This window comes from Oryza glaberrima, chromosome 6 (assembly GCF_000147395.1).
Source record: "Oryza glaberrima chromosome 6, OglaRS2, whole genome shotgun sequence".
Taxonomy (NCBI): Eukaryota; Viridiplantae; Streptophyta; class Magnoliopsida; order Poales; family Poaceae; genus Oryza; species Oryza glaberrima.
This window is the reverse complement of record NC_068331.1, coordinates 6,437,461-6,458,545: the sequence shown is the minus strand read 5'-3', so window position 1 is coordinate 6,458,545 and position 21,085 is coordinate 6,437,461. Positions and strand designations below refer to the sequence as shown.

Genomic DNA, 21,085 nt, shown 5'->3' with positions numbered 1-21,085 from the left:
GGTGTGTGCGTCAGTGCGTGTACAATCATGAGTACTTTTCTTTAAGGGAAACATTGATTATGTCTAGAAAATCTGGTAACTCACGATGGTTTTGATTCTCATCCGTGTCACCTCTCGAGCAGGTTTTAGCATTACTAAATTTTCTCAACTCTGATGAATTGGTATTGATTGACTTCAGTGCAAATAACTGGCAACTACTATTAAAAGTTCAATACTACCAAATACTTCTTCTGTTTTCAAATATGAGCATATCTAAGAATTTGTACGTAATATAAAAATTTCCGGGACACCGCTTCACGCTGGAATATAAGGATTTTCAGCTAATCATGTGTTTAGGAGTGAAATCCACGTAATTTAAAATCTCGCCAGTAAGATACTTAAAAGGAATCTTCCCACATATCTCTAATCTTTACTTAAACAACAAAAAAGATGCTTATACTGCATTTAGGAATACTATCAGAGCGAGGATTCAATTCAAACTGACCCTTCAAAGATCATACCCATCTAAGAAAGCTGCGTTTGGAGGTGGATGTTGTGAACTTCACTTCCCCGCACGCAAAATGAAAAACGATCTATTATCACATGATTAATTAAGCATTAATTAAAATAAAATTAAAAAATAAATTAATATGGTTTTTTAAGCAACTTTTCTATAGATATTTTTGGTAAAAAGTAGACAATTTAGCGGTCCCTCTATTTTTTAATAGATGACGCCGTTGATTTTTTCTCACATGTTTGACCATTCGTCTTATTCAAAAAATTTATGCAAATGTATAAGATATAAATCCCACTTAAAATACTATGAGTGATAAAACAACTCATAACAAAATAAATTATAATTACGTAATTTTTTTTAATAAGACGAATGGCCAAACATGTAAGAAAAAGTTCACGGCGTCATCTATTGAAAAACGGAGGCAGTAGTTTTGAATAGTAGTTTTAGAGGAGGTTAGGAAGATATATGGTGCATATGGTACTGAATTCAGCCGAAGTGCCTAGTAGAACTGAGGTCTAGACCTCGTGTGCAGATCAGAACCACAAGCGGCCCAATGAATGCTTCCTAAGGCCCAAGCCCAACAAAGAAGAAGTCCACTTAACTCATCAAACCAAAACCCAAAGGAAAAAGTCCACTTTGACTTTCTTAAAGTAGGCCAAATTTAATTCGTACCTCTCAACCAAAACCGGATAGGACGACTCCCCGAACTATTGAAACCAGTGCAATTTGACTCCCTCAGCGATTTTGGAGGACGGTTTTGATGACGTGGCGGTGCTGACCTGGTCTTCGTCCCATGTGGCGCTTACGTGGCATTAGAATTAAAAATAATATCTATGGGACCCATCTGTCATTCACACACAAAATATATGATGGGACCCACATGTCATCCTCTCTCTCCAACCCTTCTTCCTCCTCCCTCCCTCTCTTTCTCTCCCCCTTCCCCGTCTGCATCCGAGGAGGCTGGAGACGAGAGTGGTGACGGCCGCGGGCGGGCGAGGGCGTAGACGATGAGGAAGCGAAGAGGAGGTTGGCAGCGACGCCCGCGAGACGACAAGGAGGCGGTTGGGGACGGGGCGGTTGCGGTGGAGGTCACGGGTCGTCGGGCGCGGAGCCGGAGTCCGGGTCATCATTGGAGAGATGGCGGCGAGGAAGTGGCCCGACTCATGACGAGGACGATGGCGGCAGAGGCGATGGACTCGACACTGGCGAGGAGGTCGAACGGGGCGGCGGAGACGGAGATGGGCCTGGAGGAGGGGTGGCGGGTGTCGCCTGTGCCGCTCGCTGCCGTCTCCGCTTCCCCGACATGTCGTCCCCACAGCCACAGTGGCCGCCAGATCGGGGAGTCGTCCTATCCGATTTTCTGGTTGAGAGGTATGAATTAGATTTGGCCTACTTTTAAGCGAGCCATAGTGTTCTTTTTCCAAACCCAAAAAGGAGATCCAATCAAACAGAGCAAATCATTGCCGGCATTCGTCAAGGCCTCGGCCCTTGGGCAACCAACTCCGATGCCATGCCACCCCCGCTGTCCATGTCGGCATGTTGGCGGCGGCGGCGGCAACGCAGCATCTGGAGTCCTTCCTCCCACACCTGGCCTCCCTCCCTCACTACAAGCAGTTCCACGCGCACCTCCTCACCTCAGGCCACCTCGGCGCCCACTCGGGCCTCCGCGCCCGCTTCCTCGACTGCCTCGCGCTCTCGCTGCGCTCCCCCACGCGCTGCTCCTCCTCCACTCCCTCCCCGCCCCGGCCACCAACGACCTCAACGCCGCACTCAGGGGGCTCGCCACCACGCCGCACCCGGCCCGCTCGCTCCTCCTCCTCGCGGGCTGCCTCCCCTCCCCCCCACCCCCCACCCGGCTCCCTCGCGGGAGTTAAGGACTCATATACTCTATTATCAATCAAGATGAATCTAAACTAGTCTGAGTCCTCCCCAATCTACAGTGTCCTCTCATCTCAACTAAGTCACCACCACCCAGCTCTCCTATTGGGAGTGTTTCTCCCAAAATGAATCATAGACCATAACATCTGGAATCAGGACTGAAATGGGTCAATTAGGCCTAGAGAGGGATGGGGGTTGAATAGGTGATTAAAATTTTTAAGTAAATGCGGAAATGGTACTTTCCGGAAGTTCTGAAATGAGATTTCATAAATTCCAAAAATTATAGAAAAACTGAAAAGCACAAACTCAACTAAATCTAGCAAGGCACAAGTATGGAAAGATTGCACAAACAACGACTAAACTACTAGTAGCACAAAATAGCAAAGCTAGAAGAGTACGGGAGTGATATCACCGAAATTCTTGCAAAACAATGTGTTCCCAAAGTTTGAATCCTTAAGGTATTCTAGTCTCTGTTGAGGAGCTCACAAAGAGTTGGATCTTCAAACCATTTCCCCTTGAGGTTGCACAATGTACTCCTACTTCCACTAGTGATATGTTCGATGATTTCTTGGCCGAACCCGTCAAAAAGCTCATATAGTTATCGGCACTCCGCAAATTGGCCTGGACAAAAGAAAATCCAATGACCCATATTATAATCTAATTATGATGGCTTCATCCGAACTTCAATTACAACAAATATGCAATCTATTTCTCAATTGAAAGCTCTACACATCCAAATGTATCATGATTGTCTATCCGAACAACGTTAGAAACTAAAGTTGAATTTTTGAGATGTTTGTCTAATACTCCCTAAAATTACTTAATGAAGGCGCATAGTATTGCATCGTGTACACTATTTTAAAAGCTCAGAGTATTACAAAATTATACATGTACTACTCTGCACACAAATATAAGCTCATCTCCTGGTACCACGGCACTTTATTCAATAACATAGTCGGAGAATTACAAGACACAAGACTTTTGAAGGGATCATGTGATCAACACACGTGGGATCCCCTAATCTCCGAATGAAAAAGAAGAAAACATAGGACCCCTAACCTTATTGCAACACCACCCAGATTACACCACATGTGAAACTATAACATTGAGGGGTCTTTTACCAATACAAAACCATATTACCAATACATATAACAAATTTTGATCCTCAACAATTATACTAATAACAACACCATGGCATATGTAGGAGCTCATCGTTCCGCTTATGCTTATGCTTATCCAAACCATTTATTAGCAATTACAAAATAATTTGTGAGTAAAACTTTCGTATTTGTGTCCTTAGCTATTCAAAATCAAATACTGTAAAAATAAAATACGATGAAAAACACAAAATTAACTAAAAATTAAAATTTAAAACTTAAATAATTTAAATTATAAGCATAAACATAAACGATACAATGACACTCTAACGTGGGTAGGTAATGTGAAGCATCATGGGCGGGTGTAGATGCCAATCGCATCCATGAGCACTCCAAAGCGTCCAAAGAAACCAACGACATGGGCACCGCCCTGCAGCGGGACACTGAAGTCTGTTCCACTACGCACACCGAACTCATATGTTGTAATGTCGGTGACAATCTTAAGGTACGTCACAACATCAGCTACAGGTCCAAACTTGCCATGGGTTCCAGAAACTTCTATCACATGCTCCGTAGGGCCTAACATGATCTGCAAGAACAAACGAAGAGTAATTAAATTATTGAGTTGTCATACTTTTGAGTATATATAGACAAAATTTCTTAAAAAAGATGAGCGGTCAAAGTTGACTAGTAGTAAATATTAGTATCTAGTGACAAATTAATATTTGAAAACAGAGGGAATAGGAATTTTGTTAAAGGAATTAAATTAATTTGAATGGTGCCTGGCCTCAATAATCACCCAAACAAGTCTAATGGTGATTAAATTTTTGAATGGAGGTATCCTCTGTCCTAAAATAAGTGCAGTTTTACACTGTTCATATCCAACATTTGACCATTTATTTTATTTGAAATTTTTTTATGATTAGTATTTTTATTGTTATTAGATGATAAAACATGAATATCACTTTATGTTAACTATTTTTTTATTTTTTTATATTTTTTTCAATAAGACGGACGGTTAAACGTTGGATACGGATACCCACGGCTGGCTTGTGATGAAGGTAGTAGTAGTTATTAGACCAGTTAATTTGGAATATGAGAAGCTTAATTATTCAAGCATTGAGAATTTTGCACTGTACCGTGGTAGCGTGTCCACCGTTACCACCCCATGGGCCCACGACATGCTCCTGTCCGTCAATGCCACTGTAGGAGAAGCTTATGGAATCGATCGCATTTCCGCTACGAATTGTCATGCCGGTGAGTTTGATGGGTGTCACAGTGATGTCCTGAGCTGACCCTCCATATCCACCCCACTGCCCGATCTTCACCAATGCCGGCATATTCTGCGTATATGAGCCAATTCTAAGTAGTAATTAATCAATCCACTCACAAGAGAGGACTAGAAAAATTAATCATTGACTTATTCGGCTAATTCCACCTATAAGGTTATTTAATTAGGGAAGAAGAGGAATAATGTGCGGAATTAATCCCCTCTAATTTTACGCATATGGGATTAGCCGAATAAGATCTAAATGTTTAAGATATAGCTATCTACTTCTCCAACAAGCAAATAAATGTAATGCAAAACAAGCAGAGAGGCAGAAGCTACACATATATATTGAAGTGCAAAATGTAACTATACATATATTCATAGTACCGTTTCGTAAGTACTTGACACTTGGAGGAATGATAGCTAGCTTGTTAATTTTGTGATTGTATTGTGCATAAGAGGCCCCTATTTATAGTGCTTGTTTGGTAGACTACTGATCTCGATCATATGAATGTGCATGCATGCGTGCAAATTCAGTTTCCCCTGGCTCTTTTTGATATGTACTCTTTTGTGTACGTCTATATTAATTGAACTTAGCGCAGTACAAGTACATGTACAGTTTCCATGTGCCCTCGAACGTTTTTTTCACTTATGTAACAAGTAGTAACGTGAGCAGGAAAGCTTTGTTACAAGTAGTAACGTGAACAGGACATGCATGCAAGTATACGTATTAATTGTCAGTAACTTGTGTTAAGCTGGCTAAAGCCCTGTTTGTTTCAGCTTGGGATTATTATAATCTAGATTATTGAGTCAGATTACTATAAGTTAGATTGTTATAATCTGTAGTAAAATAAGTGGTTAGTTGTTTCTTTCCTAGATTATTAGAGCCTAGATTATTGGGTTTGCAAGTCTAAAGAGGGGGTGGGGTGGCATGGTGGGTATTTTTTCACCCAATAATCTAGAAAAAGCTTACCTAAATAAGCTTATCAGATTATAATAAGCTGGGTCCAGATTATAATAAGTTACTTCAATAAATTGTCTGTTTCTTTCAGTTTACTCCCAACAATCTAAATTATAATAATTCTAAGCTGAAAGAAATAGGGCCTAACTTGCGTTAATGCCTATGACTTGATTAAGCTCATGGCAATATAGTGTGTTGAGCTGACATTAATTTTCAAGCTCTGGCTGATGGCTTTTAATGTGGAGTATGATCGACTTAGTTAAGCTTACGACAATAGGCTGCTCAACTTGCCACGTTACGTTGCTTTAATTTACCGCATGTTCTTGACATCTAGCTGGCGCACGTAACATTTATTTACAAGACATATGGATATTTAATACTCCTATTTAATACCACCATATGGATATACTCCACAACCTAATTAAGAAACTACTCTTTACCCCAAGCATAATCTATATGGAACCAAATACTTAATTACCTCATCCCCTCTCTCTTTCCATTCACTACTTCGTGTATATGCCACCTTGATTTCGATACTATTATTTTAGTTTGGGCGAAGAGTCAAAACGTTCTAGGGTCAATTTAGTCACTGATATTTTTAAATTGTTCAAAATAATTATCGTTTGATTTACATAGTTCTTGAGAAAAAAAATACAGCGTGAACATGCCACATCATCTTCACATGCAAAGTTAACAATTAAATATCCATTCTACCCTTATATGGTTTCTCCCTTTCACCCGCGAAGTGAGCGTAACTCGATAGATTAGTATCCTTATGGCGAAACCAATACACCCAGGTTCAAATCCTGGACTTAATAAGGGTGATCGTATTTACGACTAATTATTCTTTCAGCGGTAGGCGCCATACTCGTCGACGTCGACAACGAGGCACTAGTGGTGACTTCGACAGCTTCAAGATATACCGGCTCAGTTTTCTGGAGGTGGCTTATAGGGTAGGGTGTGCACATATGCGTTTGTAGGGGTTGGTATGCGTGTGTTGTGAGCGTGTGCGTTTGTACCGTGTTTGTAAGATGAAAAACTTCCTTACCTCGCGCGTCAGATCTAGTATTACATGGCATGTTATTAGTTAGTACCATGGGAAGCATCCGAATCCTCTACCAATTGTTGGTAAGCGGATCCATGTATAGTTTTTGTTTCCTAAGCTCTGTTGCCCTGTTTGGGGCCTGTTTTTGGTTTTGAAAGCATCAATCTTAAGCTGGTATCTATAGCAGTTAAGACCTGACGCAGTTATGCTGGGCGAATTGTCTTCTCCAACGAAAAAAAAAAGAAACCAAAACTTCGATCTGGATTTTTTTTTTACTTCTAAACGAATTGTCTCATTCTTTTTTTATTAAGATATAGATTTTACCTCGATTTTTAATTGCATGTTTTTTAAAATATTAAACGGCGTATTTCGTGCAAAGGCTTTCTATATATAAATTGCTTTATAATATCAAATATATTCATTTTTTAAATTCGTAATAACGCAATCAGTCATACACTATTATCTTTCTCGTTTTGCATACTTACACTTAATCGAACGGGTTAGCCATTGGCAGTTGGCACTTGGTAGAACATATGAAATTTCACTATGCAAAAGGGAAACCAACCGTTATGGTTTGATTCTTTTCCTCGCAATCTTTCTGAATATTCAATCTTGGCAGCACAAATGAAATTTCGGTAGACAAAGGAATTTAACCATTGGGGTTTGGTCAGTTCCCCCTGAATGCCCAAATGAAAATGCATATATGATACTGTCGTTAGTAGTTCTTGGGTGACTGGAATTGCTTCCATCATACTTCGTCTCATAAAAAAAACAAATCTAATACGTGATACGACACATCATAGTATTGTGTTTAGATTTGTAATACTAGTATATGTTCTATTAAGATTCATAGTACTAAAATATATCTAGAATATATCGTATCCTTTACTAGATTTGTTTTTTATAGGATAAAGGGAATAGTACACATGGTCAAATTGTGATTCCCCATGTTGCTTCCATCATACTAAGAGCCTTTACAATGTAGGTCATGCATAGGCTTGGCCCAAGACGCCACTAAGGCTTGCTCCCTCCGTCTTAAAAAAGACCAACCTAGACATAGATCCTAGGACAATGAATCTGGACATGAGCGTTTCGATCCATGCCTATGTTGATTTTTTTTTTGGACGGAGGGAGTAAGACCCAGGAAGACCACAAGGTCTATAGTCCATGTAGGAAAAACAAAACGGAGCCACGTCTTTCCCAGCGCGTTTGTAGTCTTCTCTCCTCACGCCAAGAACGGGTGACCAACGAAGATCACGCGGGCATCAATTTGGTGAGCCCGTCCATGAACGTGGCAAAGATTCGTACTGAATCTGTGACGTGGAGAGATCGAGCTAAATGACAGCTCGCCACATTATAAAGGCCTTAAGAGGAGAGGAGAAGAATTTCTTCTAATACAACACTGAATCAGCAGTTCAATTCAGGACTAATAGTGACAAGTTGTAGTGGCAGAGCCAGCAAATTGCTCAGATCTTGACGTGGCCCAGCCCAAAGAGTTAGGGCCTGTTTGGTAGAGCTCAAACTCCTAAATTTATTTTCAGGAGTTGGGTCTGAAGTGGAGTTATAGAGATACTAAACCTAGCTCCACCTCTCTAGTGAGAGAGCTCCATCCAGCTCCGCTCCATTTTTGGTGGAGCTGAAACGGTTTGGCTGAGCTCCAGCTCAGGCCCTTAACCTCGATAGGAATGAAATTTTCTGGCCCAATACGGTAAACTCGGCCCGTTCTTACAACTCTGTAGATAGGGTTGGTCCAACTCGATAGTTCTGGTCCAATCTAAAGAAAACTCCAAAGCCCAGAGATGACACGGCCCAATCCGAAGCGAAGCTAACCCACCCACCCAAATCGGCGAGCCGTGCAGCCGCCGCCGTACTCCTCCTCCCGAGGCGTCGCAGCCGCCGCCACCCTGACACCTCTCCCCGCCGTCGCGCCGCCGGCGCTCGCGGCGCCCATCCACCGTCCACCTGTTGCCGCCGCCGCATGCGCCAGAGGGAGGCCTAGCGCGCTCGCGGATCCCTCCTCCTCCTCGCCTCGCCCGACGACGACGCGGCTTCCAGCGATGCATCGCGCGATGCGGCTGCGCGGCCTCCTGCGCCCGCAGCTCCTGCGCACGCATGAGACCGGAGGCGCGCTTGTTGTGGGGCTCGGAGAGCCTGGCGGGAGCGCGGTGGCGCGGAGGCCGCCTCCCCTGCCGTTCGGCGACGGGCGGCGGCGGCCGTCGTCCCGGTTCTACTGCTCCAAGGGCGGCGTCGGCAGCGCGGAGGCGGCTGTGGGGAGCGGCGGAGGCGGTAGTAGTAGCAGCAGCAGCGAGCAGGAGCACGCGCGGCTCGGGGAGAGGGACCAGAAGGAATGGCTGAGCGGCGAGCGGTTCGTCACCGGCTGCAGGAGGCGGGAGTCTCCATTCCTCACCAAGCGGGAGCGCTTCCGCGACCAGTTCCTGCGCCGCGTCGTGCCATGGGAGAAGGCCACCCTCTCCTGGCGCAGCTTCCCGTACTACGTCGAGTAAGCTTGACGACGAACTGGCCCGAACACTCTAATCTGTAAATGTTTTGCTCGTTGAACCAGACTAACTTAGATTGTGTGCTCTCTCTTTGGTTGCAAGTGAGGACGCAAGGCAGCTGCTGAGTGATTGTGTGGCGGCACACCTGCGCCACAAAGATGTCGCTCTGGAGTATGGTTCTCGGCTGCAGTCCTCTGGTGGGAGGATATTGCTCCAGAGCTTGTCAGGTGCTGTGTGCAAATGAGGTTGAATTTTTCGTTAATATGTGTGTCTTATTAATCGGATGTTGGAATGCTGTTATTTTTGTTTCTATAATGCAGGAACTGAGCTCTACCGGGAGAGATTGGTAAAAGCACTTGCCCATGAGCTACGCGTGCCACTGTTGGTTTTGGACAGCAGTGTTCTAGCTCCATATGTAAGATTTCCCCTCATTATGTTGTACTAAGTATTAGATAATCCATTTTATGAGCAAACCTAATGCATCATTTTATAGGATTTTGGTGAAGATTGTTCAGAGAGTGAGGAAGAAGATGATCATGCAGAATCTGAAGATGAAGGGTCTGTGTCAGAGGTGGAAGATGAAGGCGATGATGATGAAGAAAAATCAGGTGAAAGCGATGATGATGATGCTATTAAATCCGTGGAAGACCTCAAGAAGCTTGTTCCATGCACTCTTGAGGAATTTGCAAAGGTGTTTGTTTCTGTTAAGCTGCAGAACCATATTGAAGTCTGACCTTTTAAAATTCTTAGCAAAGCTTTGTTCTGATATATGTTTATACCACTACTTTGTATCAATACATTTGTTTAATGAATGAGAGAAAGACCTTTTAGACAAAGAGAAAAAAATCCCTGCAAATACATAAGTGGCATTATTGTTAATAACTTTATTCAAGCCGAATTGTTCCCATCTTTTTATTGCAAACATCTTTTAGTGCAAATTATAATCATCCTTGTTTCCCCCTGTATTTGTTTGCTTCTATTTCTGGCACGTGGCTTATGCCTTGATCACTTATGCTTCTAGAGAGTTGCTAGTGCCCAGGGAAGTTCATCAACATCAGAATCCTCTGACACTGCTGAGTCTCCTGAAGATGGGAAAAGGCCGCTCCAAAAGGGTACATGAGCTACCTTTCTTTTTCATCTTGTTTTTTAACTACTTATCAAAAGGAGTTGGTGTGCTCTACGCCCCCACTTCACCAGATCTTTTGCGGACCGATCTATGTAAACATAAATGTGTTATTTGTAAAAACATTTGGTAATACATTCAATTCTCTATACTTAGCAGCTGCCAGTTGATCTAATGTGAATTAGGCATGCAATTCTTTGAATATGGGGTTTATTATTATCTCTTATTTATGTATGGCTAGACTTATGGAATGTTTATTTGAGAGCTGTTGCAACGCACTGGCAAATATGCTAAGTATTGGCTTAATTGTTCATAGCATTGTATCTACTGGTGAAATATGATATTCAAGCTAGACCTTCTTAGGGCTTGTCCAAATGAGCTTATCCGCTCATTAATTAATACATGGATTAATTAAATACTATAGATTATAAAGGTAACAATAGCTTAGAACAATAACTTGAACAAAGGTCGAAAAGTTGAACAAAGGTCAAAACAACTTTTCTAATTGTTTGTTTAACTATTTCAGGAGATAGGGTCAAGTATGTTGGAGCATCAGTGCTTGTTGAAGCAGATCACAGGTACTTATTGGGAGTTAAGCTTACCCATGTTTGGTTTATTGGCTACTTGTGTCATGGCATTCATGCTTTTGTATTGAAGTTCTATTGGTCTAATTAGATCCAATATTATGGTGCCTCACTTGATCCGGTACCTTTTTTTTTGTGTTGTTTGCAAAGCTGACCTTGCAATAATGATGCATCTGTGCCGTGTGCAACAAGTTGACATAGACTATTAGATGTTATATGATGCGAGGAGTTTGCCTTTCAGGTTGTTTGGTTATCTAGTCTTAAAAAAGTGAGTATGTTTCTGAAAGTTGTTGACAGCCATTCACATCGGTTAACAGATCTGAAAGATAATAATGAAATCTAATGGAACATAAATAACTTTTATAAACTCAAATTTTTCCAATCCATTTGGTAATTTGGATGGGTGGGCTATGCATATGCATATGTAGACATTACAAGCAGCAAGCACATGAAACCATGGGTTGGTTTAGACGACGTGTGTTAGTCTAGTTGGATGCACGCTCTTGCATTGACAGTTGAGTATTCATGTTCATAATGCTGGTGAAATTGGTGATTCAACTTCTTGTTGCGTCAAAAAGGCATGTTGAACTTGTTTGTACTGCATATTATCCATCGAACCCTTTCTTCTTACATGGTTTTAGATCTTCGTACTTCTTGATGCTATTCATGATTCATAACATATATCTTTCATATCACAGGATCAATTTGGGGCAAATTCCTACTCAAGAGGGAGGAACAAATGCCTATACTTCTATTAATGGCAGGTGAGTTTTGTGTAGGTTAGGACTAGAAGGTTTAGTTGGAACTTTACTCCATGTTACTGCTGTTACATTTTGAGCAATATATGCCTAGATTCAGTTGTTATTTATGGTGGAAGAGTTACTCCTGAAATGTATATCATTTGCTGGCATGTTATCTTAATATTCTACAAGTTTTGCTTTAAATCTTTGTGCATAAAGTTCTTGCAGTTTCAGGTGTGACGTAGGTGCAAAATATCTTAATACTTGTTAGTGTGGTCTCTACTCATAGCCACTAGTCATATTTATGTTTGTTTCCATCTCAATAGTCCTTTGTATCACCATTGTTTCTGATGAATGAGTTCATTTTACATTTAATATTCCTTATATCGAAAACTAATCTTTTAGCATTGTTAAAAGGCACAATTTGTGTGAGAAGTTTATTTTTTAACACCATATTATATCATAATTGCAGGACATTATCAAATGGACAGCGTGGAGAGGTGTATGAGATCAATGGCGATCAAGCAGCTGTTATATTTGATCCTTCTGAAGACAAGCTGTCTGATGATAAAAAAGATGAAGCTAGCAAAGAGCATCTTGCTAAACCAGCAGTTTGTTGGGTCGACAGTATGCTTCTATTCCCAGTCATCCATAGTTTTGTAACTGACCTGAAAATTCTGCAATTTTAACACTGATCTCATTTGTACTTTTAGCTCAGGATATTGAGCTTGACCATGATATGCAGGCAGAAGATTGGCACATCGCAATCGAAGCACTTCGTGAGGTAATTTGACAGAAATTATTTTTTGTCTAAAACCTATATTTTGTTGAATTTTCTTGTTGTTTGCATTGCATAGTTTTGACGTCTTGTTCTATGTTGTACACTTGGTGAGATATGCAGATGCTGTAACTACTATACTTGTGTCTTGTATGATCTGCTAATGAACTTAACTGTACTGGGTCTCTTATATAAATAGGTACTGCCATCTCTACAGCCAGCCATTGTTTACTTTCCTGATAGTTCCCAGTGGCTGTCTAGGGCAGTTCCAAGATCAAATCGCAGGGAGTTTGTTGAAAAGGTAGAAGAAGTGTTTGACCAGCTTACTGGGTCTTTAGTTTTGATATGTGGACAAAATATAACTGAGGCAGCGCCCAAGGAAAAAGAGCCGGTAAATTTTAGATACACTTATTGTTCCAGCTGCTTGCATTTATATTATAGGCAGTTAGGCACTTCTTTTGGATCTTATTTTTTTTTCATAATGCAGAAGACGCTAGTGTTCCACAATCTTGCTCGCCTATCTCCACTGGTAATGTCTTGTTAATCTATCAAAGAAGTTATGTTTAGTTTATGGTACTCTTCAAGTTCTTTGTTCAACTGTTCAGAAAACACTTGCATTCTCCTACATTTGCTCTGCTGCTCATCTTGATTTTATGCATGGAAAACCACGTGAGGTTCCTAGGCCTTCAGACTATATCCAGCTAGAGGGCGGGGGGAGGGGCAGTGATCTGGCTCCCTCTAACATTTTTTTCCACACATAACCACCTTATTAATTAGATAATTAACCTAAATAACAGTGTATTAGGCCCCTCCCATGTCTGAATCCTGGCCCCACCACTGCTTGGGAATAAATGAAAAAAACAGTTGCTCATCTAACATATAACATATATATATGTGCTGAATAGTCCCATAAACTCCAGTAGGTTAATAAGATTGGCTTGACATCATGCTGGTTTTTGGAAGAAAACGCAAAGGGATGCTGATATATGTGATCCTGTGCCATATCAAGCTGTGTTTATAGTGCTGTTAGAAAGCAAGATCTGGCTCAGCCTAGTCTGAAAATGTAGTGACTTTCACTACTAGGTACGTTGGGAACAGCCAAATATAGCAAGGTTGATGTGTACCTGTTTGCTGCTGCTACAATGATGTATTGAGCTGTGATTAGTTTCAAGTACTAGTAATTGGCAAATTGTTGCTGTTGCAATTATTATTTTTTAGATAATGGAATATAACATCCCGGCCTTTGCTCAAAACAATGGTTACCACTTACCTGTTAGCTAATAAGAAAAAGGCAAAATGGAAATGCTTTTTAAAAAGACAACTTAGGTTTTCCATATGCAACCTTTAAAACAAACAACGCTACCAGGAAATACTCAACTGTAGTTTTGCCACAGGAATAGTTAGAAAACAAAGAAAGGTGTTTTGATAGGAGGAGCTTATTGGTTTTGCTGTACATCATTCTGTGTTTTGCTGCTTGGAGAACTTGAATGTTCTAAGGAGCTGCTTTTCTTTCTAACACCATGCATGGTGGGTTTCCCGCAACCTATAGTCACAAAAAGTCTATTAATCTGTAATACCATATTTTCAGACATCATCCTTGAAGCGGCTGGTAGGTGGGCTAAAAGCGCGGAAGCCTTCAAAGTCAAATGACATATCAAAGCTCTTCAGAAATAAATTCTTTATTCCTCTTCCAAAGGTAAGTTGACATCTTTTTAGTACTGATTCTCTGAAGTTTTCATATGTGAATCCTTCCAAAGGTTTTGACTGCGGTTGTTCACTGACATGTAATGATCATGCGTCTGTGTGTTACATTATGCCAATAACTAAATGCAATTCCTCTGTGATTAGACAGCTGTTGCCTTTAGACTTTACAGCTGGGACTTTAATACTCATGTTATTTCTTTTTATGTGCAGGATGATGAACAGCTGAGAGTTTTCAATAACCAGATTGAGGAGGACAGAAAAATAATTATCTCAAGGCATAACCTTGTAGAAATGCACAAGGTATTGGACATGCTGATTACATGTGCTTTAATCAGTAATTTTGCAATTGCTTTTGAATTTCATTTACTGACCTACAAAACCATATGGTTAAAACATCACTTCCTCAAAGTGCTTGCCTTTAAGTAATGACTGATTAATGTAGGTGCTTGAAGAGCATGAGCTATCATGTGAGGATCTTTTGCATGTGAAATCGGAGGGCATTATTTTGACAAAACAAAGTGAGTGTGCTAGCTGGATCCATATTATGATGCGTATATGCTATACTTTTACCTGGGTTGCCAGTGTTATATATGCTTTGTTGATCATATGAAAATTTGAAGCATAGTGTCTTCAAGTTGAAGTTTGTTGGAGTTGACGTTTGAATGTTCTGGTTGTATGCATTTTTATTTGATTTATGCAATCACATGTGAATTGTTACTGCACAATTACCCCAGCAGAAACACATAATATAGTATGCAACCACTATCTGCCAACTACATGGCCCTATCAATTTGTTTTGCACCTTCTTGTGATGAAACTTAACACACTAATAAATACTTCTTTTCTAATACTGCATAATGAATGCAACTCGCTCAACTAATTTATTGGAGTGATAATTAGGACAGGTTCTTACTTTATGCATACGTAATTTCATATACATTGAAAATTTGGAATTCCAATTGCAGGAGCAGAGAAGGTCATTGGATGGGCTAGAAGTCACTATTTATCATCAGTGACGTGTCCCTCTATAAAGGGTGACAGGCTGATCATTCCCCGTGAGAGGTATTTCATCATTGATTTTGGGATTCGGTCATCTCTGTTGGCTCTGCACTGACAATGCTTTCTTGTTTTTTTTTTGAAGTCTGGACCTTGCAATTGGAAGGTTAAAGGCACAGGAGGCTTCATCGAGGAAGTCTTCTGAAAAAATTAAGGTAATTTAGCTTTAGTTGTTTCACTTTTCTATTAGTTGCTAGTCTTATTTGTCCTGCTGGCAAGTCATTGTACTGCGTTACTTCCAAGCTCAAGGGGGATCTTCACTGCAGATTTTGGCAAAAGATGAATTCGAGCGCAATTTCATTTCAGCAGTTGTACCTCCCAATGAAATTGGAGTAAAATTTGATGATATTGGTGCTCTTGAGGATGTTAAGAAGACACTGGATGAACTTGTTACTCTTCCAATGAGGAGACCAGAGCTTTTTTCTCATGGGAACTTGTTAAGGGTATGCCTTCCTGTTTTTGTTATCGTGTCTACCTGCACCTTTTTTTGATCTTGTATATAGTGTTTTGCTTCATTGTTACCACTTGGGTGTATAAACTACCTTGGAGTATGTTACCAATCCATAGCTTAAAATCATGGAATGTTATGTTCTAATGTACAAAAAATTTAGTGCTATCCCTTTCTATATAAATAAGCTTGTAACTTGTTGGGACCTTTGGTGTTCTGACTCGTGACTCTACAAGTTTGTTTGCAGCTATGTCACTATTGCTTGATGTTGTTTTATAATCAGCGATTATCTGATGCCAATTTTAATGGGGACGTCTTTTCTGTATTATCTGCTTTACCTGTTACAAGTTATGTCTTGAACATATGATATAATGGGTCATAGTGAGTCTACAGTACTTTTACATGTTTGCACTAGACGCAAAAACAACAAAATGTTAATTGGATGGAAAATAAATCCTTAAATCAGGTCTCTAAATAGTTTTGTCCCTTTATAGCATAAACTTTGTTCCTGATTTCCTCTAGGTGAGTTGGTTAGGTGGCTCTAGTAGCACTCCTTAGGTACTGGGTTCGACTCCCCGTGGGAGTGAATTTCAGCTTGGGGTTAAAAAAATTCCCCTCGTCTGTCCTACACCAAAGCACAGGTCTAAGGCCTGGCCAGGTCATTGGTCGTTCTCACATGGGCTATGGTGCTGCTGTGTAAGGTTGGGGCAGGGGTTCGGGGGTTTTCTTGACCTGCATGAGAAGGTCTTCTTAGCAAAATACCCCGGGGTTGTCTTACCCCCCCCCCCCCCACCCCCACCAGGTCGAGTTTGAACCTACTTGCTATGGCTGTTGCACGTCAAGGCGCAAGTGTTGCTATCACAGATGAAAATGCGAAAATCATTAGAGATGTTAATGAGATTATTGTTTTATGCCATACTGCTTGATTCCACTGTATTTGCCAAGTTGGCAAACCTGAAGTTCAAGGTCTCATGACCATCTTTCTTAGTTCAACTGTGCCCTGTGTGTCAAAATTTGTATGATAGGCATTCATTTCAAAATTCAAACTTCTCAAATTTTTACCAGGCTAACTATATATAGGTTTAATCATACAGAAGTGGTATTAGTAGATTTGTACATTGTACATGATATTCTTAGTAACAACATATTCCAAGAAAAACTTATGGTCAAACTGCTAAATAAATGGCTGCGACAAGTCGATCCATGCCTTGCAAAAATTGGAGTATGAAACAAAATCTGGATATTTAGCTTTGCTTTGTTGGGTGTACTTCCTTATTGTTATGTTCTGTTAATTGTTTTGCATATGCATAAAATTTTCATTGTTGTAATTTTAACATGACATGTTTGTATGGACCTTTGTTTAGCCTTGCAAAGGTATATTGCTTTTTGGACCTCCAGGGACAGGGAAAACACTTTTGGCAAAGGCACTTACAACAGAAGCTGGAGCAAATTTTATCAGCATAACTGGTTCTAATCTTACATCAAAGGTTCTGTCTGACTCTTTTGATTCTTTTTAACTGTTTGGACTTGGAGTCATGTACTCATGTTAAATCTTTTATTTATTTCACCATAGGTAGATTTCTATGCCCTTCTGTATTTAGTTTTCTCCCCTTCATCAAAGTTTTTAAGTGAATGAAAGACATGATAATGCCAAACATTCTTTTATAAATGGTGACTGGACAAATTACTGACTATATGAACTGTGCTGGTGCTGCAGTCTGCACTGAATCAAAATCTCTACTAGCTCCCACACCAATTTCAGTACAGCTTTTATTTAACGTTTTTCCCCATCTTTTGCGAGTGTGTGCCTGCCACTTGAAAGAAATTAGGAGGCAACACAGAACTTAGCAGTCCATCCCTTGCATAAAACTTTTCTCATGGAGCCCTTGTCCATATATTTCTCTGTTTACAGTGGTTTGGAGACGCTGAGAAGCTCACTAAGGCCCTTTTCTCCTTTGCTAGTCGGCTAGCACCTGTTATCATATTTGTGGACGAGGTAAATTTTGCTTCCGTTAATGAAACTGGCATAGTCATTTATATTCAGGAGATTATCTTGTGGTTTCCAATTTCATACAAAATCTCTTTATTCTAATGCAATTTGTATTTGATAATGACAGGTTGATAGCTTACTTGGTGCAAGAGGTGGTGCATTTGAACACGAAGCAACAAGAAGAATGCGGAATGAATTCATGGCAGCTTGGGATGGTTTAAGATCCAAAGAGAACCAAAGGATCCTTATTCTTGGTGCAACAAACCGTCCATTTGATCTAGATGATGCAGTAATTCGGCGTTTACCTAGGCGGTAAGATCTGCAATCGTGTGATTTTACCAAAATTATCTAAGCTTGGTCAGTATATCAAAATGACGGTCTGTCAATGTGATATGTAGGATATACGTTGACCTTCCGGACTCACAGAATCGAATGAAAATTCTGAAGATTTTACTTGCAAAAGAAAACCTGGAATCTGATTTCAGATTTGACGAACTAGCCAATGCAACTGAGGGTTACTCTGGTAGTGACTTGAAGGTATTGCTAAGCCCTCCATAGCGGTTCAACTCTTAACCTCCTGCTTTCCAAGAAAACATCTACTAGCCATGTTTGTTTTGTGTATGGAGACTAACGTGGCACTTTCTGCAGAACCTATGCATCGCAGCTGCGTACAGACCAGTTCATGAGCTTCTAGAAGAAGAAAAGGTGATTTGTCCTTGCTTGTAAATATTTATACTTCAAGCTAGGTGATTTGTCCATGCTTGTAAATATTTGTACTTCCGTTCTTAAGCTTTGTTCATCATCTTGGATGTGGTGTCCCCACGTTTGTTCATACGATCTCCATTTTTTTAGGGAGGCGTTAGTGGCACAAAAACATCTTTGAGGCCCTTAAAGTTGGAGGATTTTGTGCAAGCAAAAGCAAAGGTATAACCTAACCACTGGCTACTGCATCTCCAGTGTTTCACTGTGCTGTGCTTTTGTGATACTTATCTGGTTCTTTTGCCCCCTATACAGGTAAGTCCATCCGTCGCTTTTGACGCCACGAGCATGAACGAGTTACGAAAATGGAACGAGCAGTACGGGGAAGGTGGAAGCAGGAGTAAATCACCATTTGGGTTCGGCAGCTAACATTGTTCTGTCTGTATTTTTAGTTCTCACATTGTATCATCTGCAACATTAGCGAGCTCCAACTTTAGCCATAGGAAGCCAGCAATAGGCGCTTCTTTCTCTGATGTGCCCGCCTCCTTTCCTTTTCACCTATATCCTATTTCAGAGTTATGTGATCCCTGTATCAATAGAGAAACACCTAATCACACCAAATTTTCCTGAGCCTTTTTGAACAAGTGCTCCGTCCTCCTGTTGTAATTTTGATGCATCCCCCTGTTGAAACCTGACCAAACTGTAAATAGCCGAAGAAGAAATTTTGTCCCTCCCGAGACAACAGATAATATGCTGTTACAACAAAATAAATCCCATATTCTTTCCATTTTGTCAACTGCTGAACTGCAGCAACTGCTCTCCATGGCAGCTCGTGCATTATCATTTCATCATTGAATTTTTCTCTACCTTTGCAATGTGGCTGCTCATTTTCCATGTCTTGCGTTGGCCGTTTCGCTCTTGCTTGTCCATGTTTCCGGCTTTGCCGGCCTGTAATGTAGTTCTACCTGCCATTCGATGCCGGCGAGAGCTGGGACTCGGTGAGCCGTCGTCTTGTCTTGCCGTTCTGTGACCGGCAAGTGTTTCCGCCTGTAGACTGTAGTGGTGCTGCACGCCTTCATTGCCTTTTTGTCTTCTGATTACGTGCGTGCAGCGAGCGAGTTGGACCAAAGCACTAGTACGTGGCAATTTGGCACGTTTTGGAGAGCGCGACTATGCGGCGAATGGAACTCGACGGCGAGATAAGCGAAATTTTATTGTTTTGTTTAGAACTTTTTTAATTTTAGAAATAAACCTACCCTCTTGAAAATTACCACGTCACCTCGCCGGCATGCTGAAATAACTCACACCACTTGCGGTTGGTATATATAGGGCCTGTTTGATACGACACCAATTCTAGCTCCACCTCTCATATAGCTAGAATTCAACTATTAAACTTGCTCTAAGCTGGGTTAATTGTATAGTATATTTTTATAGATAATTATTATATAAATTGGCTATTAAAATTGACTATAAATGATTTAGAGTAGATAGTTGACTATACTATTAAACTTAGCTCTAATCTGGGTTAGGCTTCCAGTACACCTACCACTACCGGGAGGACTGCGCGTAGGGGTGGAAACGAGCCGAGCCAGGCTCAGTTAGGGAAACAAGCTAAAACTTGAGCTTGGCTCGGCTCGTTTCCTGGCTCGAGCTGACTTGCAAGCCTTCATGTTGAAACACCTCTTCATATATATTTTTATAATTATTAAGAAAAGCAAGGACAAATTATCATCATGTAAAATGTAAATAAGTTTATATATTTAATTCTTCATAATCTTAATGATAAATTTTAAGTTGACAAATAATAACACCATAAAAAATAAAATAATTGATATAAACACATGATAGCCTAGCTCGCGAGCTAGCTCGGCTCGGCTCGGCTCATTTCAGCCACGAGCTGAAAAGGAGGTTTGGGCTTGGCTCGTTTGGCTGACGAGCCGAGCCAAGTCCGAGCTGAGCTCACGAGCCCGAGCTTTTTTTTTTTTTCCATCCCTAACTGCGCGTCTGCCGCCCAGCCCACCACCGGCGACGGGTTGACACGTGCGGCGAGCCGCCGTTGCTTGACTGCCCAGCCAGCGTGGCACATGACATGATGATCATCGAACCTTCTAGCCTGATGACATGATCTCTCTACCATGATTTGTGGATCCTTGTAGTCTGCGCTTCTTTTTTGTTCGTTAAAAAAAAAAAACTTGTAGTACGCGCTTTTGTGAATAAAAAGTATCAATGGGCACCACAATTTAAACTATATTTTATAACTCCTATCACAATCATATATACCTTTGGTGTTTGCCCATATTTTATTAAAATTTAGCGTTGCTAATTTAATAAGATAATAAACTAAACTAGTCAAAACTCATAGTATAAGCCTGTAATTGTTACAGATTTCTGAGAGGGGCTTGAAAACGAACCAGAGCAGCACAAACAACATCTGGTGCCGGCTAGCGCTAACATAAGAGTCAAAGTCTCAAAATTGGCAGCGCCACCTACTCCCTTATTTGGTCTCCATGCATGCCACCAACCCAAAAACTCACAAGTGACAATCCGACGTGGCACCGTGGAGTCGTCTCGTTCAAAAACCAGTCCTGTATGCAAAAGGTAGGGAGTGCATGGTACAGGCTTAACAAACTCCAAATTTCATTCATTGACCAGAGTTAAGTATCCCCAAATTTCGAATAAGAGCTTTTATATGTATGTAAGTAACCAAAGAAACAATTT

The 21,085-nt window shown here is 40.9% G+C and overlaps 2 protein-coding genes across 2 annotated transcripts; one reads left to right on the top strand and one right to left on the bottom strand.

The window, feature by feature from the left end:
- Positions 1-3,295: 3,295 nt before the first annotated feature.
- On the bottom strand, positions 3,296-5,171 carry LOC127777871 (salt stress-induced protein-like). Its single transcript, XM_052304488.1, has 3 exons — positions 5,129-5,171; positions 4,611-4,814; positions 3,296-4,060 (listed from the first exon to the last, which is right to left on the bottom strand). Exons 2-3 carry the CDS (start codon positions 4,809-4,811, stop codon positions 3,824-3,826), a joined length of 438 nt encoding a protein of 145 aa, XP_052160448.1. The 5' UTR covers positions 4,812-4,814; positions 5,129-5,171; the 3' UTR covers positions 3,296-3,823.
- Positions 5,172-8,589: 3,418 nt separating this feature from the next.
- Positions 8,590-19,259, top strand: LOC127776845 (uncharacterized). Its single transcript, XM_052303407.1, has 24 exons — positions 8,590-9,247; positions 9,348-9,472; positions 9,566-9,660; positions 9,739-9,936; positions 10,267-10,357; positions 10,895-10,946; positions 11,651-11,716; positions 12,165-12,319; positions 12,406-12,476; positions 12,670-12,861; positions 12,958-12,999; positions 14,059-14,166; positions 14,385-14,474; positions 14,617-14,692; positions 15,140-15,236; positions 15,316-15,385; positions 15,497-15,673; positions 17,043-17,165; positions 17,591-17,674; positions 17,796-17,980; positions 18,067-18,205; positions 18,317-18,373; positions 18,521-18,592; positions 18,683-19,259. Exons 1-24 carry the CDS (start codon positions 8,805-8,807, stop codon positions 18,794-18,796), a joined length of 2,922 nt encoding a protein of 973 aa, XP_052159367.1. The 5' UTR covers positions 8,590-8,804; the 3' UTR covers positions 18,797-19,259.
- The last annotated feature ends 1,826 nt before the right edge of the window (positions 19,260-21,085 follow it).

Coding starts and splice junctions, on each gene's coding strand:
- LOC127776845 (XM_052303407.1), top strand. CDS start 8,805: ATGCATCGCGCGATGCGGCTGCGCGGCCTCCTGCGCCCGCAGCTCCTG. Junction 9,661..9,738: donor GCAGTGTTCTAGCTCCATAT/GTAAGATTTCCC, acceptor ATCATTTTATAG/GATTTTGGTGAAGATTGTTC. Junction 18,374..18,520: donor AGCTTCTAGAAGAAGAAAAG/GTGATTTGTCCT, acceptor CCATTTTTTTAG/GGAGGCGTTAGTGGCACAAA.
- LOC127777871 (XM_052304488.1), bottom strand. CDS start 4,811: ATGCCGGCATTGGTGAAGATCGGGCAGTGGGGTGGATATGGAGGGTCA. Junction 4,061..4,610: donor ACGGTGGACACGCTACCACG/GTACAGTGCAAA, acceptor TTGTTCTTGCAG/ATCATGTTAGGCCCTACGGA.